General features: G+C 39.9%; 1 protein-coding gene across 1 annotated transcript in view; it reads left to right on the forward strand.

Annotated features, from left to right (window-relative positions):
- Window positions 1-17,048, forward strand: part of ARHGAP20 (Rho GTPase activating protein 20) — a 106,530-nt gene that overhangs the window by 43,602 nt on the left and 45,880 nt on the right. The window contains exons 3-4 of the mRNA XM_018556242.1: window positions 5,783-5,953; window positions 10,571-10,720. Of these exons, the coding sequence (XP_018411744.1) occupies window positions 5,783-5,953; window positions 10,571-10,720 (321 nt within the window). The remainder of the gene's footprint in view (window positions 1-5,782; window positions 5,954-10,570; window positions 10,721-17,048) is intronic.

Here is a 17,048-nt window from a genome sequence, read left to right on the forward strand (position 1 = left end):
CCCCCCCCCCCCCCCAAACATCGATTGGACCCCATTGGACCCCTAAAGTATCAACAAAATTGTATTTTAGATAAAATAACTCTGTTTTATATAAAATAAGATCAGTTTTTGGATCCAAAAGTGAGAGTAATCTTGTTTGTCTGTTGTTCATGAACAACCAACACTGATTCTGTGCCTACCAGAACCATTAGCACCATGGAATATCCCATGTTTTTTCATAAAGCTAGCACGTGTGGAGTCAAACAACTTGTCTTTTGCTCCATCAAACTTTTATCAATGATTAGATGATTGTGCACTGCATGAGATGAGAGTTCTGAAATTTTACCCCTTTTAAAGATTTTTTGAAGTTTGACACACACACATCTGTCTTGGGGCTAAGTAAGGATTTCACACTAATCTGCTTATTTTTAGGGATGCAGAGTTTCCAAGGAGATCACACAGGGGCTTTCTGAATCCTTGCTTTACAGATATATACATTAAGCATGGGATCTTCCTTTCTCACTGTATACTGTAGCTAAAATGTTTACGCAGATTGTCAATTAACTTTTCCCTGGCTGGCTCACAGCCGATGTTACAAATGTTTCTGAAAAATAGGTGAAAATATGAACCAGAACCTACGTTTTCTTTTTGGCTGCATCTCAGCTCTGACATGTTGAGAAAAAGAAGTTGCCACACCAGATCCTATTTATTTTATAATTCCTCCCCCCAATGGCAGCTGCCCCCTTTAAACACTGGCATGTGTGCTAGTTTTAGGTCCCTTATGTCAGTTATCGTGAAGCTGAACAAGTACATTAACAACGCTGCTGTTTTGCTAGATGTTAAATATAGCTGCTTCCCTTGAAGGCTCCTCTTACAAGTTAGTATCACAAGGGCACATTCCCTTGAATAGGTAGTTTTGTTTCAGGTAGAGCCAGGTGGTCAGAGTCCGTGAGAGGTATCAGAAATTATTGGGTGAGTTTCCTCTCCAATTGTAGAGTGTGGTTTGGTGATGTCGCTACTGTCCTGATCATTGTTCTCATTGCTGGGGAGAAAGCTGGACCTTGAGGACCTGCAGTGCTACAATCTCCTTGCCTTTGCTTCATCCATTCTGTGGATCCTCTACTTCTGCTGCTGCTGCTTCATGATTATTCCCCCACCAACCATCAGAGCACAAGTCATCAGGGGGACAGCACTGATAAACGTAACAAAGCACGACCTCTACCAAGATTGTCTCCTCAACACAGACACAGTGTAGGCATGTTAAATCAGTAATGGGGAAGAGGCTACAGTCATTGTAACTGGTCCTTTACCCTCTCCCTTAGGACTTAGAGCTCCCTGGATGCACTGATTTCAGCTTCTCGCTTACCCTATCAATAATCTGAAGGGATCACACAATGCACAGACAAAAGTCCAGGGCTATGTGATAAGGAAACGGGTACTGCTGGCCCCAGTGTCACTGTCACCCTTGAATATTAATTAGCAAAAAAAACCTGCATAGTCACATTGGTCACATAAGCTAAGACCCGCTCTAGCATCACCCACACATGGGTGACAAGATGCTACATTCTTTCCTAGAAGCATTTTATTTACCTGGCGACTACAGCATTTCTTTTCCGGGGGCCTAATGAGGGAAAATGCTCGATTCCTCCTGTGCCTGCTGATTGTGAGATTGACTACTTCATTGAAAAATCGGCTTTTGCCTTTTTACTTTATATACTTTAGTTTTGATCTGTATGAATAAAACAGTTGCTTTACATGTTTTTGTATATGGGTTTGATCTTAATTGGAGCTTAAAAGTCCCATCTGCTTGTTCATGTTAAAGGTATTCTGTGGAAACAATGCAAGAAACCAGGATTCTACAATTGCTCTTTTTTATGAACCTGTCACCATGGTTACATTTTAAATCTAAAACCCTCCCAAAGCAGAAAGCACAAGGTGTTTATTTTAACTTGAACACCCATTTAATTGTTAATGGGGAGCCCTCTAAAACTGCCTCCCATGGCCTCAACTTCTCCAGCTTGGGCAATAGTCTATGCCTGCGGAGCTAAGCCCAGAGAATAGTAAGCTTTGATATTCTTATTTATAAAGGTGATGAGGAAGAGTAAATGTAGAGAGGCAATTTTAAATACACTATTTGCATCCATACTGTATATCTATTTATGGAACACAATGCAACATTTATTATACCTTTAAAAAATTTTAATTACCCACAATCCTTTTTTACATAAAGAGATGAACAGTGGGAATGGCAAAGGTGATTGACACAATTAAATCTCCAGCATCTTTCTCACTGCAGTTAAGCAGTGTGATGTTTCATGTGTCAGGGGAGAAGTTTGGGCAGCCGTTGAGTTCTTGCGCAGGTCAGCATGTTTCAGGACGGGTTAGGATTTTCGGTAAAGTGTCATACTGCAAGGCAGACACTGACTGAACTGGGCTGCACAGAGAAAGGATTTGCCATGTAGACAGTGTTCACTGCTGGGGCAATTTTATTCATTTTACTTTCATGAGTCGAGTTAAAGTGTGTGTTCACCTTTGCACCTTGAGATATGAAAACAATATAGATCAATCACTTAAATGATGCCAATGGTCAGTTTTCAATATGTCTCAGCATTTTACATATAAGAATGGGTACTTACAATTTTCATTCTTTCATTGACATGTTGGTGGGCTGTGATGTAAATGATACTTTCCCGCATACAACGCTTCTTTCTGAAGACTCCTGTGAGCTGCACTTTGTATGACTAGCAGTGTCTATAAGGCTGGGTTCACACCTAGGCGTACGGAATATGCGCGTTCGCCGTGCCTCGCGTTTTTACCGCAATTTGCGGTAAAAGAAACGCATGACAAACGCGCGTTTCCGAAGGCTATCCGGCTGTGTCCTAATGGATACGCGCGGCAAATACGCTCAAAAATACACGCTGTAAAACGCCCCGGTGGGAACCATGCCCATAGGCAATCATTGGTTTTCACATGTTGGTCGTTTTACAACCCGTAGGAACGCGCTGTAAAACGCCCAGGTGTGAACCTGGCCTAACGTTAAAGCAAACCGTTTATAAGAGAAACAAGGAGGCTGCCATCGCTGACCTCTCCCTTTGAACATGCTAGTTGCCTGGCTGTCATGCTGACGGTATTTTAAATTACTGAACTGGAACAAACATGCAGATAAGGACTTCTGACTTTTTCTGCACGGGTATCAGGTTAGTGACTCAGAAAATATAACATTATATTAAGCCCAATTCCAGTTTGTATTTTTTATTAAAAATTACTTTGCCCAAAGTTTTTCTAAATAATAAATGCAGCTCTAGCTGCAGTACCTACTTTGCTGGTTCCTGAAGACTCACTTCTCCATGGTCTGGTGGTGGTCAGGTGGAGTGATGCCCAGTGTCATTCAACCCGTTTCCTGTGACTGCAGGGTGTCATAGATCCAACCCTGGGGCATTACCATGATGCATGCTGGTGGGGCTTAGAAGGAGGTCAGCAATGGCAGCTTCCATATTTCTCTTATGACAGGTTTACTCTAATGTAATTCCAGCAGCTATTTGCTATCTGCACACTGGGGCTCTATGTGTATACACATTGCAACCAGGAGCATAAAAAAGACAGCAAAACAATGTATCATGAGAAGGGGAAATAATTAAATTCTACCTCTAAGTAAAAAAAAACTACTCTTGCAGTGGGGCTACCCCACACAGCAAGGGTAATTGCTCATTTATATCTAGGGGAATGGTGCAGAAGACTTTTACTTACTGGCGGTCGATGCTCACCTCTGTCGCCTCTGCTCCAGCTTGTGGAGTGTCCCCCAGAGACCTCATATAATGCAGATGGGCCCTGCATTAGACATGATGACATCAGCGGGCCTCCGAGAGCAGAGGGGGGAAGAGGCTGTAGGCACCGGTCTTGGAGTCTATGGCTTTGGGGATCAGGGAAGTGAAAGTGCTTTGCAAAAGTCCCCTAGACAAGAATGAGCAGTTACCCGCTCTGCAAGGGTATTATTTTTAAACTGGACATAGGCTTTAAAAATAACAGGATAATAGAAAAATGGAAAGAAATATGTTATGGATTGAAAATGCAATATCGATTGACTGTATTATTCACATATTTGTTTGTTTCTGCTGTTTATTCCAGGAAGTACAGACTGCTGACTTTCCAATGTCATTCACTAGCAGCGCATCTTTGCACATTACTGTTCATGTCATTAGACAGTTATTTTTATGATTTTTGTGGGTTTATTGTATGCGTAGTTGTTTATGTGGATAGTTAGACAGCCAGTCATAATGATAACATGGCTTCATTTCATTTAACTAGTCTATGCTGTCCTACATTCCCAAAAACATTTTAAATGGATGTTGGCTAGGACTAGAAAATAGTATCTTCCTGCAGCTGGACACTTGTTGATGGTTCACACCTAGTCAGACTGTGTGAGAGTGTTGAGTGTCTGGAACATCACACCTAAGCATTGTGAAGACTGTTACATGCAGACTATCCTTTAGGGAAGGTCATGTTCTTTCACAGAAATTATTGGCTTCTTGGAACCTGAGGCTGACTAACCACCCTCCTATCCAATTTACATGGCAGTATATACCACCATATAAAACTTAGGTATGGTCTATAATTGTATATGTGCCTAAAGCTCACAGGGTCGGTCTCACATGTTCAGGTCTGTTCAAATCATTGTGTTGTACTGATTAATGAATCTGGTTCTTGGAAAAATGCATTACATTATTGTCAATGGTAATGCATTGAAAATGCACTAAAAAGAGCTAAAAATGCAATATTCATTTAATAAATGTGCTTTCTGAAAATGTATTTATATAGCGCAGATAATTTACGCGGCGATTTATGTCGTGCACATTCACATCTGTCACTGACCTCAAGGAGCTTACAATCTAAGGTCCCTATCGCACATGCACACATATGAGGGCCAATTTAGAAAAGCATATTTACATGTTTGCAGGGCGGAAATTGAAAAACAAAAAAGGAGGAGAAATAAATGTAAAACATGCGTAAACCTTTATCGCATCACATCAAAAAACGTGTTAGTGGTTTTTAAAAAAACGCACATGTCCTTTTGAAAGCATTGGTGGGAACAGATTTGAATGCACTGACCTTCCTTCCTTAGGTCCTCCACTCAGGCAAAGCCTAAGTCTTTTATAACTACATAAAAGAAAAGGCAACTCATCGAATTATTTAAGCCTTCATTCTCCACCCTTTTTTGGGTGTGGGTTATTAAGCTCTATAAATGTTATGTTAAATATTGGAAGACATGCATTCCATTGATTGATAGATACCATGGTCTACAAATGCTGTATGTTTTTATTAAAATGGTGGTGACATTTATTTACCAAGTGTTTATGTCTTGTTTTATCCTGCATTTTTGGATAACGTTTATTAACATTCTGCATAACTGATTCTTCCAATAAGTAGCATAAAGCCTAGATCTTCCCTTTTATATGGGAGTGTTATCTTATATCCTGTATCAGTAGAAGAAGCAGTTACCATACTACACCCTCAGCCCCTGAGATAATTCTCACTTCCACTAACAAGAAATACTAACATCTTCACTACTGCCATTTTTGTCTATTATGGACATTGGGGGTGACGTTTTTGCATTTCGAGGTGGCTATAGAAGCATGAGACAACGGTTGAACCCTAACTCTTCCAATTCCTAGAAGGTGCCCCCTGAAACAAGTTCTCATAGCAGAACTGGTCTTGCTTTTATGTCTATATTTAAATGTATAAGTCTGCTTATCTCAGCATATATGAGTGCTAGGTTCACTGAATTGTGTTTCTTGTATTTGTATAGGGATGGCTGTTTCTCACCTGTCAGTCCAGAATCATGCCCTCTTGTCCAGGCATTCATCTGCCCCAGTCGAAACTTCATAACACACAGTCACGTTCAGCTGAAGACTGGACTACAGACCCAGGACCGCCACCTCTTCCTCTTCACTGACATCCTCATTATTGCAAAGTCAAAGTGAGTACAACAAGTCCCATGATTTCATATTTTATCATTTTACTTTACATGGAAGTTACCGTACAAAATGCGGTGCCAATGCTATGTTAAAGATTATCCGAGAAATTTCTGGATCCATCATAGCTTGACCTATAGTTAAGATACTCCCCAACTACAGCCTAACATTTTGTTTAGTTTTAGATAGAGCGGGAAAGAGTTGGAGGCTCTGTCAGGATTTTATTGCTACATGCGTCCCTAATGGGCAGAATTCCATTCACTTCCTGCTCTAACGGAGACACAGACAGAAATAAAACACATTTTCAGTAGACTGGATATGGCTGTGCCTTCCTCTTGATGATCAGGGCTGTCCCTATAATGAGTTAGGAATCAATTTTAGTATGGTGGCATGGTAACAATTTCAGTGGTATGTTTGTCTCCTATCTTTAATAGCCTCCTCTGCGCTATATTTTCTTATAATTTTTTTATAATTTTGTTTTATTTGTATATTATTATTTTTTAAAATATTTTTTAACTAGGGGGCACCAAGGGGTTATTTTGTTATTTACAGGGGCTTTGATAATTAGTATCTCTGAGGAGAATACCATATTCTCCTCAGAGTTACTTTGTATCAGTTTCTAACACAGCCGGCTCACAGCTGCTCAACACAGTGAGCTGCTGCTGGCTTTGTGGCTGTCACGGCACAGTGATCACAGCAGTCAGCTATCTCTGTGATCACAGGGCTGTGACCACCTAATCTGCTGTTAAGGGGTCTGCCTCGGACCCCGAGGGACCCAGCAACAGCAGTAACTCAATGAGCGCTAGTCTCTCCACGAACCAGCACTCATTCTACCGCATGACAGGATTACTAAAGGCATCCCTGCAAAACAAACAAGCAGTACACCAATCTTCTCTTCCGGGGGTTTTGGACGCTGGTGTCTCCCCTTTCCTAGTGCTATGTGGTGTCTTGCATTTACCGTTACATTACTACAGGACATGGGGTGGTGGAAGGAACCACAATGCCCAACTCTTTAAACAGTTGTTAATTTTGGTTCCGTGCTCAGATTGTAAGGGCTTTTGAGTTGGTGGTAAAAAAAAAATGAAAAAACATTGAGAAGTATCACTTTAACAATAAGAATTTTTTTTAAAATCAGGCTGAAATTTACAATTATACATGAGATATAAATGTTTTAACAAATCTTTTGTTTTTGATGCCCTGTCATCTTGGATGGAACAAACACAAGTTGGTTTTTGATTTATTCAACAAAGGAACATTGCCCGCGACTAACTTTTATCAAACTTCCAGCTTGGACTAGATAAATGACAGCTGGAGTTTGATTTGTTTATATGAGGAAAACTTCCACTTTTTTCTTTTTTGGGATTATTATGCCTCTGCTCATTGTAGTCACTGACCAATATAGAACCAGATCAGACAGTTCTCTATAAACTGTCAAACATTAACACAATTATTAAATAACCTAAACTGTATTATTTTATCTGAAAAGGAACCAAAGTTCCCAACATACAGTGTGTATTAAAATGTAATGTTGTAAATGAAATTCATTGTTGTCGTAGCTTGTTAGGTCATCGCTGTGATTACATGGAGGGGGATGGAGGTTGGTAATACAATGCTGGCAAGCCAGCTTTCCCTTATTATGTAGGAAAGCTGCATCCAGATCATTTGTTTTTCAGGAAGTGGATGTGTTTTGTGTAGTTTGTCTTCTCTAATGGGAACAATCAGGAAAATGAACAATTAAGCCTTGGGTAAAATCTTTCCAGCGCCGCCATTATAAAATCCAAATTATATAAAGGAAATTATCATGTTATTAGTGAGAACTCACATCTATTATTGTCAAACAACGTTTCCCAACCTTTTGTCACTCATGTACCACTGTCATGTACCACTACATGCATTAAAATGTATGTAAACCCTAACAGCAAACTTTATTTTCTCTCTTTTTGTTTGTTAAATATACAATTGAAATCTTTTTGTTAAATCTGTTCACAAAAGTGCACAAAATTACTTAATGATTCTGTTAAAAGTCCGGTGAGCTCATAACTTCCGATGCACTGTTATGTATATGGGGAGGAAGTATTCTGTAGTCCTGTCCCAGGATGACAATGTTTCTTCTCCATAGATATAGTCCGGTGTGTGAGCGGCACTCTTGTGACATGGGTTACTGGCAGGGTCACCGGGTGAAAAATAAGACACTCTGAAAAAAGAAAACTAATGCAGCTACCAATCTAAGGACTGGTAAGCTGCAATATATAAAATGTTTCATTTTGTCTTTAGATACACTTTTAGAAATAACGATTTTTTTTTTTGCTTTGGATAGAACAGGATAACATTTATGTAATTTTTGTTAGTACTTTGTGTGTTCCAATTTAAGAGATTTTCTCTTACTTCATGTCCCTAGGAAATGAAATTGGCAGTCTAGTTGTCACTAGAACAAGAAGTCACAGATAGCTAAAAATATTGTCAAAAATTCTCACCTTCCGTCTCCCCTCTCTCTGTATTCCCGGTAGAAAGATTTCCCGTAACTTTCCGTCATGACAGTGAGATATAATTTCCTCAATCTAAAACTGCCAAAGGTTGTAGCCTTTCCCCACTCTATCCTGGTTGGAGTTGGGATTTAAACTGTTAGTCCATCCAATAGTGATATTTTAGTTTTCATTACATGCTGGAGAGTTAAACTAATTAACAGTTTCAAATACTTCTTAAGAACTCTTTTGAAGAGACATCTACTGCTGAGGCTGTTGGACTGTGCATCTGTTCGGCCCTTCTGGGGGGTTCCCACTCTCCCTGTGTGATCTTGAATGTGTTTTGTGTTATGGGAAATGCAACAAAAGGAGAATTTGGAACATACCAAGGTGGACGGAAACACACAAAGGTGGTTAGCAACATACAAAGATCCAATGTGTACAGAAAGAGAGTTGGTATTGATGGCAGGAAAATCTTATGATTAAAGTATCCAAGACATATAAAATGCAAGAGTCTGACCTAGCCTGCAAGTTGCACATATATTTAAAATACCACTTTTTGGTAGTCTGACCCTTTGATGATAGTGCTAAAGATAAAAGCAGTGATGGGAGAGTCTTACTCAGTTTGTAGAGATTGTCCAAAAAGGAAGCAGTGCTAGGCTTTCTTACTAGAAAGTCCAGCATACTTTGTAAACAGTGTATCATGGAGGCATCATAAGACACAAGATGTTATACAAATAATTATTATAGTTTTCACAAACAGTACATTGCTACAAAGTTAGAGATCATGATGGATACACAAAGGGATGTTATACATATATAGTGTGTTACAGCTGACAGTTCTAGCTGAAGAATGCAGCATGTTTATGGGCAAAGGGTATGATGTGACTGTTGGACTTAATCTCTATTTATAAACCTAATATAGTAAACAAGACCTTTGGAATTAAAGGAAGTCACTGCGTGTTCTTGTGCTGGACATAATCCACTCTTCCCCAGCAGAGATGCAGCTGACCTGTTAGATAATCTGTGGAACGGGGCTGAATTTCTGCTCTTTCTGAACATGTTCTGCTGGTTTTTTTTCATCAGGTTTTTATAAGTAATAGACAGAAGCAGAGAATATTCACTCATCAAGGTAGTTTAAATACTATAAAGATGTACATTTTCAACACCCTGCTACTCATAGCTGAGAACCTAGCAATAGTAAAATGCCCCAGCATCTTTGGTTAAAAAAAAGTGCCCAACATCAGTGGTCATTGGGTAGGGGAAAATGCCCAACTAACAGAAGGGAAGCTCAGTGGCTTAGTGGTAGCACTCCTGCCTTGCAGTACCAACATCCTCAGTTCAAATCTCAACCAGATTGATGTTCTCTTTGTGCTTGTGTGTGTTAAAAGGTAAATTGGCCCTAGTATGTGAGATAGGAACTTTAGATTGTAAGCTTCTTGAGGACAGGGACTGTAAATATGTAAAGCATTCTGTAAACAAAATAAAGTCTATTGTTGGTGATCATTATGAGAAAAAATGCCTGTGACTGTGGAAGGAAGAATGTCCTTGTGTTAGTGATCAGAGAGGGCTACTGGGGAAAAAAGCACTGGTGTCAGCTTTACCTCAGGGGGTACAGCTGCACTATTATAGCAACTTAAGTGTGAAGATTCGTATTCTTACAAATGCATTCCTGCATAGATTGCATGACATGACATTTAGCCATGTGACTATTACTTTCAAATCTCATTGGACTTAGCTACAAATAACTGTCACATTTAATAAAATAAGTATACATCTGGAGTGTTAGCATTGTGAATTCAGCCTTTTATAAAGTAGGTGCACTATTTTTAGAGCGTGATAACCTTGTACTGAGCACTGAGCTCAGGCAAGGAACAGGTATGCCTTTACCTACAGCCTTACACTGGATGAATATTTCTGCTCTAAAAGAGAATAACAGTATATACACCCCCATCCTTGGGAGGTAAAGCACTTAAGCTTTTATAACAGCTTAATAGTACAGTTTCACATTCTTATTCCTGCATAGCTTGCATGACATTGATAAAACCAACAGATTGTACAGATATTCAAATAATTTACAGGCACACACTGGCAATTCTTCTTGGTCTGCAGTTGTTATTAACAATATTTTTTGCTAACGTATGCCTTTATTGTTTGTAGATCCCCATCCCACTATAAACTGAAGCACCATGTGCGAGTCAGTGAGATGTGGACAGCGTCATACATGGAGGAAGTCTGTGAAGGTAGCACCTACCCAGAGAGGTCATTCGTCATTGGCTGGCCAATCACCAACTGCGTTGCCACATTCAGGTATGGGCAGTCAATCTGATATTTGATTTAGAGGAAACAAGCTGCAATGGCTGAAACAAATATGTCTCTGGTGCAGGCAGTGGGCTTTCTTTGGAAATGCTGGACTTGCATGACAGGGTGGGGAACATGATACCCCCGCAAAGCCAGTGCTCCTTGGAACCAAGAGCTGACACATGAGATAGCATGTGTATCTTATATGCTAGCTCCACCAGGCATGTTCTACTCGGACAAGATAGCAGGGCAAACCTAGAACATAATGGTGGGAGTATAGAATTTAGCTGGCTGGGGAATTTCTTGGAATCCCCTGGAAAGAGCTGGAGACCAATGTAAAGACGAACAGTACATTGGTTGCTATAGAATCATCTTGATTTTACTGCTTTTTTAGTAATCAGGCTAAATTCACAAAGTTTTTTCAGAAGAATAAGGCTCTCTAATTTAGTCACATGACTGTCATTTTTAATTCTCGTTGGACCTAGCAGAAAATACCTGTCACATTTATAAAAATAAATATACTAATCCGGGTGTGTCAACTTTGTGATTGAGAGGTAGGTGCATTATTGTTAGAACTGCCTTTGGCCATTTTTACACTGTGGACTTGATTCACAAGGCTAAAACACCATGATAAGGATCCTTGTTTTCAAAAATGAGATTTGAAAATTACAGTCACATGGCTAAAAATAAAGCTCCGTATCCTTGTGTAAAGCTTTGAGAATTGATCCTTATGAATGAAACGTAAGTAGCACTTGGTAAGTGGCAATCTGAACCTTGCCAAGCAACACGGCTAGTTATTGAACTGAGACAAACAAACAGGCTGGTATGGAGGTACAGTGCCCCAAATGATGGATGAGTCATTTAGGTTGCAGCTGCCTATTGTTTTTACCTTTAGAAAACTTACCATCTGTGTTTCTCTATGCAATGCAGGCAGATCAAGACTGCTGAGAAGGCAGCAGGAAGCTGTACATACTGTAGCTTCCTGAAAACTCCTTGCAGGAGCCCCCAGCCCTGATACAAGCAGTGGGCTTGCTCTTAAAAGGAGTTATGCAAATATAAAAATGTCTTGATGGGTGAATGTACATCTGGAGGAGTGGTCATTCCTAGGTGTGTTACATTTGTATGTACATTGCCCTAGGTAACACCCAAATGTGATGATGAGTCTCCATAATTGAAAGAGCTGGAAATCAATAAATAAGGGTGCAGACCAGGAACAGGAAGACTGGGAAGGAAAGAGCTAGATCATCCTGACTGTCTCCCAACCAGAAAATAAGACGGGCTGCAATGTCTGATGCACAATGTGGGAAGCTCATAGTGTGGGCTCACAGAGGGGCTGCAATGTCTGATGCACAATGTGGGAAGCTCACAGTGTGGGCTCTCAGTGGGGATGCAATGTCTGATGCACACAGTGGGAAGCTCACAGTATGCAGTGAAATCAGAATAAGCAATTTCAGTCCAGAAGAGGAGCCTGTACAGCTGTGTAAGACTGAAGAGAAGGCTGGAGTTCAGGCAAAGATTCTTTTTTCAAATTATGCTGAGGAATTTATCCATGCAGACATGTAAAGTTACTGAAGAGTCTACTTCAAGAGGAATGTAAGCAACTATAGGGCAATTTAGTAAATCTGAGACCAAGTCAGCCAAGTCTGAGATCTATTGACTATAGTGAAGATTAGCCTTGACAGGTTCATATTAATTTACCAAATGGCCTGCGTTATATGCGTTATATTTAATTTTTAACAAACGCTTTCCTTGCCCAGTCCTTTACTGTTCTGGAAATAGACCCTTACATTCTCTCTAAATAAATATCAATTCTTACATACATTCAGGAATGTGATATACATTTGTAGTTGTCAAATAAATGACTGGATTAGCTTTTCTGTACCTTAGAAAAATGTATGACCAATACATGAAGTGTAACCAATTAGATATTTTAAGAATTTATTTGTGTAAATTTTAGAGACATTTGCGTGGTAATATTCTCCTGATAAACAATATTTTGGCGGCAGCTGCATGTTGGATGAACTGCACTGAATATGAGTACTTGTTAAATGACTCACTGGCTGCCGTGCTGTTCCAAGAGACCCCGGCTCTGTTTTGAAAATTCTATTATTATTAATTATAATAATTTTTATTTCTTCATCTTAAAGGGAGCTGGGGAATTATTGCTGTCTTTTAAACACTCACCGCATTTTGTGCATTACATGCCTCCCATTTTTAATGTACAGCTTATTTTCATCCTTGACCTGGAGAGAAATATGATATCCACAGACAGATCTGCTAATGACTAAAAGTGCAATCTGTGCCGCTGATGATGGTACAAGTTCAAGTGAACCTGTGGACAGGCCATAGACATTTAAGGAGAACTATGACATGAGTGATTTCCACTCACCTCATAGTACAAATTCTTAAAAGTAACTAAGATTTAAAATCAGGTTCACATTTGTCCGATGCGCTAACACACGTTACTTTACTGTTACTTTATGTGTTTGCATTAAAGCGGGATCAGAGCGGACACAGGGGATCCAGCTGCCAGAGTCCAGCGGTGAGAAGAGAAGCTTTCAGGAAGTCCAGCAGGGCGGTGCAGGGAGGAGACAGCACTCAGGATGCCGAGCGGATTGGTGCGGGGAGGAGTGGGTGTCAGCTGTTACAAGAGGCCGAGCTCTCCTCCTGCACCACCCCACTCAGTTTCTCTTGTGACAGGCGAGTCAGAACGGAGAGCGGGATTTGACCCCTGATATTCCCCTAAAGCCCAGACAGTAAAATAAAAAAAAAGAATAACTAAAAATAAAATAATTTAATCTTTTTTAAAAGGTTGTGGAAAAAAGTAATTTATGGTTTCAGTTTTGGCCTGGCAAAATGTTTCTTTTCAGATTCAGTATAAAAATTTATTTTCAGTGCATCCCTAATGTTATATTATTTCCTAAGCTCCTGCAGATAGGGCAATTTGCTGTGGGCAAAGCTAGGCCTTACTATTCACTGATAGGGCTATGACCAATGCCAGCATATAAGTAGCTACAGCAGCAGCAACACTGCAGTCATTTCCCAGAAGAAAGAGCATTGTCACCCTATGACAGAAAGTGGCTAGCCAATGGATGGGGAACAGCTTTACTGGCATGGGCCGCCTACCTCACAGATGTGATTTAAGTTTGAACAGTGCTTAACAAAACTGATATTATTAAAGTAATCAGTAATGTGTCTTATCCTCAGAATTTACCATATTTTAGTATATATGTATATTTTTGTAGAGAAGGGAAGGGGGTGTGCTTTGCAGATATTCATATCCCCAGCTCTAACCTCTTCTGGATAAAAACAATTTTGATCACCCAGGATAATTCCATTCAGGCCAATGGACCTTAGTGAGGATATGCAGGGGGGTGAGTGTCATGGCCAGCTCATGGCTAAGTACATACAGGCGTTCCTTGATTGGCACAGCAATCTATGAGGTCTGCAGGCACTTTTAATTTCCTTATGGCAGAAAGGAGAGTTTAAACATTCCCCTTTTCCCAATGGCTTTCCTTACAGCACCAGACTTAATGAGAAAGGCCAAAGTAGACCGTGAGCATTGTGCAACACTTGGTGGATAACAATGGAATGGGTTGGAGGGTTAACTGATCCTTCATGAGGAATTGGACAAATATTAGGAGCGATGATGACTGGACGGCTATCATAAGTGTCTTATTCCGTGCCTTGATTGCCTTTTCATCTTCTAAAATACCCTGTAGTAAAATAGCCACATATGCTATGTAGATCAAGGTTTTATGACTGAGAGTTCATCCAAAGGCCTCCGAGCGATTAAAGCCATCGACTTGTTCCGTAATGAAGAACTGTGATCCAGGGGTCATACTAAGCACTGGACTTGAATTTGGAGGAGAGAAAACAATGTTGCTTTTCTAGTAGTTGATTATTTTAATAATAACAATAATTATAATAATACAGACTGGGGAGGTGCTTAACTGCTATAGCAGAGGAATGTGCCCTCCGTCAATGCAACACAGTTTGTTCAGAAGGCTGTGCCTGGCTGGGCAAAGACCCTTCAGCAAAGGAAACAAAAGGGGCAACTTACCACTGTACTAGGCCTACTACACATGGGCTTTCAGTTCAACTCCACCCAAAACTATTTTCTAGTTTTGGATAGAGTGGCTGTGTGTTAAAAACTCTTCCAGGTTTTTATTGCTGTCTGTGTTTTCACTGACCCTTATCAACAGGAAATAAAGTGAATGATCATTTGAAATGTTTACAGCTGTCACAAGAACAGGAAGTATGGGGAGATTTTTCAAGAATTACATCTGTTTCAGTGATAAATGTCCAGGGAGGGACTTGTCTCCAGACCAGGATGTGAGGGGAAATCTTTCCAATGGAGACAGCAAAAAAAATTGACCAAAGTTTTAACCTTTCGACACTCTTCCCAAAACTAGAAAAAACTGCTTGGCTAGAGTTCCATTTTAAAAGGGGTGCCTTTAAGGTGCTATGTTTGCTTATCTTTGGACCTTAAATTAACCTTAACGGAGAACTATGAGGTGAGTGAAAATCACTCATCCTCATAGTTCGAGCCGACGTGTGACAATTAAACTGTCACAATAGTTCGGGAAGTGAGCACACGCATAACGTCACTCGCTCACTTCTCGATCATCTCCCTTCTTCCCCAGAGAACCGTGACTGACAATCACTGCTCCCCGCAGGGATTACCGCCCCTCCCCTCTCCAATTCTCCAGCGCTGATTGGAGAAACGGACGGGGGAGGGGGCGGGTAGAGCATTGTCGGGATCCGTCCCAGGTGCGGCGATCTCATTAAAATGCAAGCCATAGCTCGCGATATACTGAGCTTTGGGTCACGGGAGGACGCTAGTATATGTCCTCCCGTGACCCTTAAGAAAACTATGGGGAAACACTTACCTCATAGTTCCCTTTTAAATTAACTTAAAGTAGCATTAAACCAGATGGGCATCCATTGGAGGTTATACTGTTCTTTTCATATTTTACTTTTAATTCATTGTAGTCTAAAAAGAAATGGTTATATCTGGGTCTATGCAAAAATATTATGCAGATGAGAGAGAGAGCATTTCTTTCTTTGGTCGAGTTTAAGATTTGACCTTTGACCCCTGACTGTAAGCTGCAAATTTAGAATCAGACAAAATAAGTAAAACAAAATAAAGGGGGCAAATTGAAATTTTGCAAAAGTAAGCCCATGCACTTATATATTTGTATGGAATATAATAATAATAATAATAATAATAATAATACGATTCATGGTTAAAGCAAGGTTTAAAATAGATTTAGAATAAAGGTCCCAGCTATAGAAAAAACACTTATACTCCAAAAGAACACTAATACTTACACTTATATTTCATAAGTCTCTTTGGCCTCCAACATCTGCATCACTACAGGAGTCAGCAGTGGGTTGGAGAAAGGAAACACAGCATGCAGCAGGGGTCATTCAGTATAGAAATATTTATTTTTCATTTTTGAATATAGTTGCCCTTTAAGCCCATTATAACTGGTTACAGACCTGCCATTGAAACACTTACATGTCTATTCATAAAAGGGTGAAGAGTTTGTAGAAGGCAGGAGAAGAGAACAATCTAGGCCAGAATAGCTGAACTGGAAAGTGAGCTGAATTGGAGACTTTTTCCAAATCAGCAATTTTGGCCTATTGTTCACTTCTCCTGCCTTCTCCAAACTCTTCACCCTTTTGTGAATAGACTTGTTAGAAGTAGAGTTTTCCCTGTAACAATCTTTACAGTACTGAAACGACCACTTGTAAAATCAAATCAGATGGCTAGTACAGAGTCTATGTAAGCACAAAGTACACTTCTGAAAGTTAGAATAAAGTGCCGTAGCCACGTAAACCGTGCACTGACAATCACAAAACAATTCTACAAATATATTTAACTTGTAGTTTCAGCTGGAGATTGATTGCAGAGTACACCTGCTTAGGAACATATGTGACAAAATCCAAATGTTTATCAAGAGTCCTTTCTTGTTGCTGGAAAACTGGCAGGAGTACATTGTTTCCTTAAATAACACCATGGAGAGCACTGATCTTCTTCCAGTAATGCTGCGGTTACAGAGTGTGCTTCAGCAGTGCTTACAAATAGCAGAAAAAAAGAAAAAAAAATATATATATATATATATACTGTTTTATATTCCTTTGCTGTATTAGTTTTATAATGCATTAGTAAAAATAATAATTCTTGTTTTATTTGTTGTTTTGCAGAAACCCACAATAGCCCCCAGACCCAAACCAGAGCTTACAGTTACACATTTCACCCCCTACCACTGCTGTGTGCTATTATCACCACTCTGTTCCCTTATAATAACACTCTCTTGGGTTTATTTAA

Source organism: Nanorana parkeri, unplaced genomic scaffold (assembly GCF_000935625.1).
Source record: "Nanorana parkeri isolate BGI_ZX_2015 unplaced genomic scaffold, ASM93562v1 scaffold229, whole genome shotgun sequence".
NCBI classification, from domain to species: Eukaryota; Metazoa; Chordata; class Amphibia; order Anura; family Dicroglossidae; genus Nanorana; species Nanorana parkeri.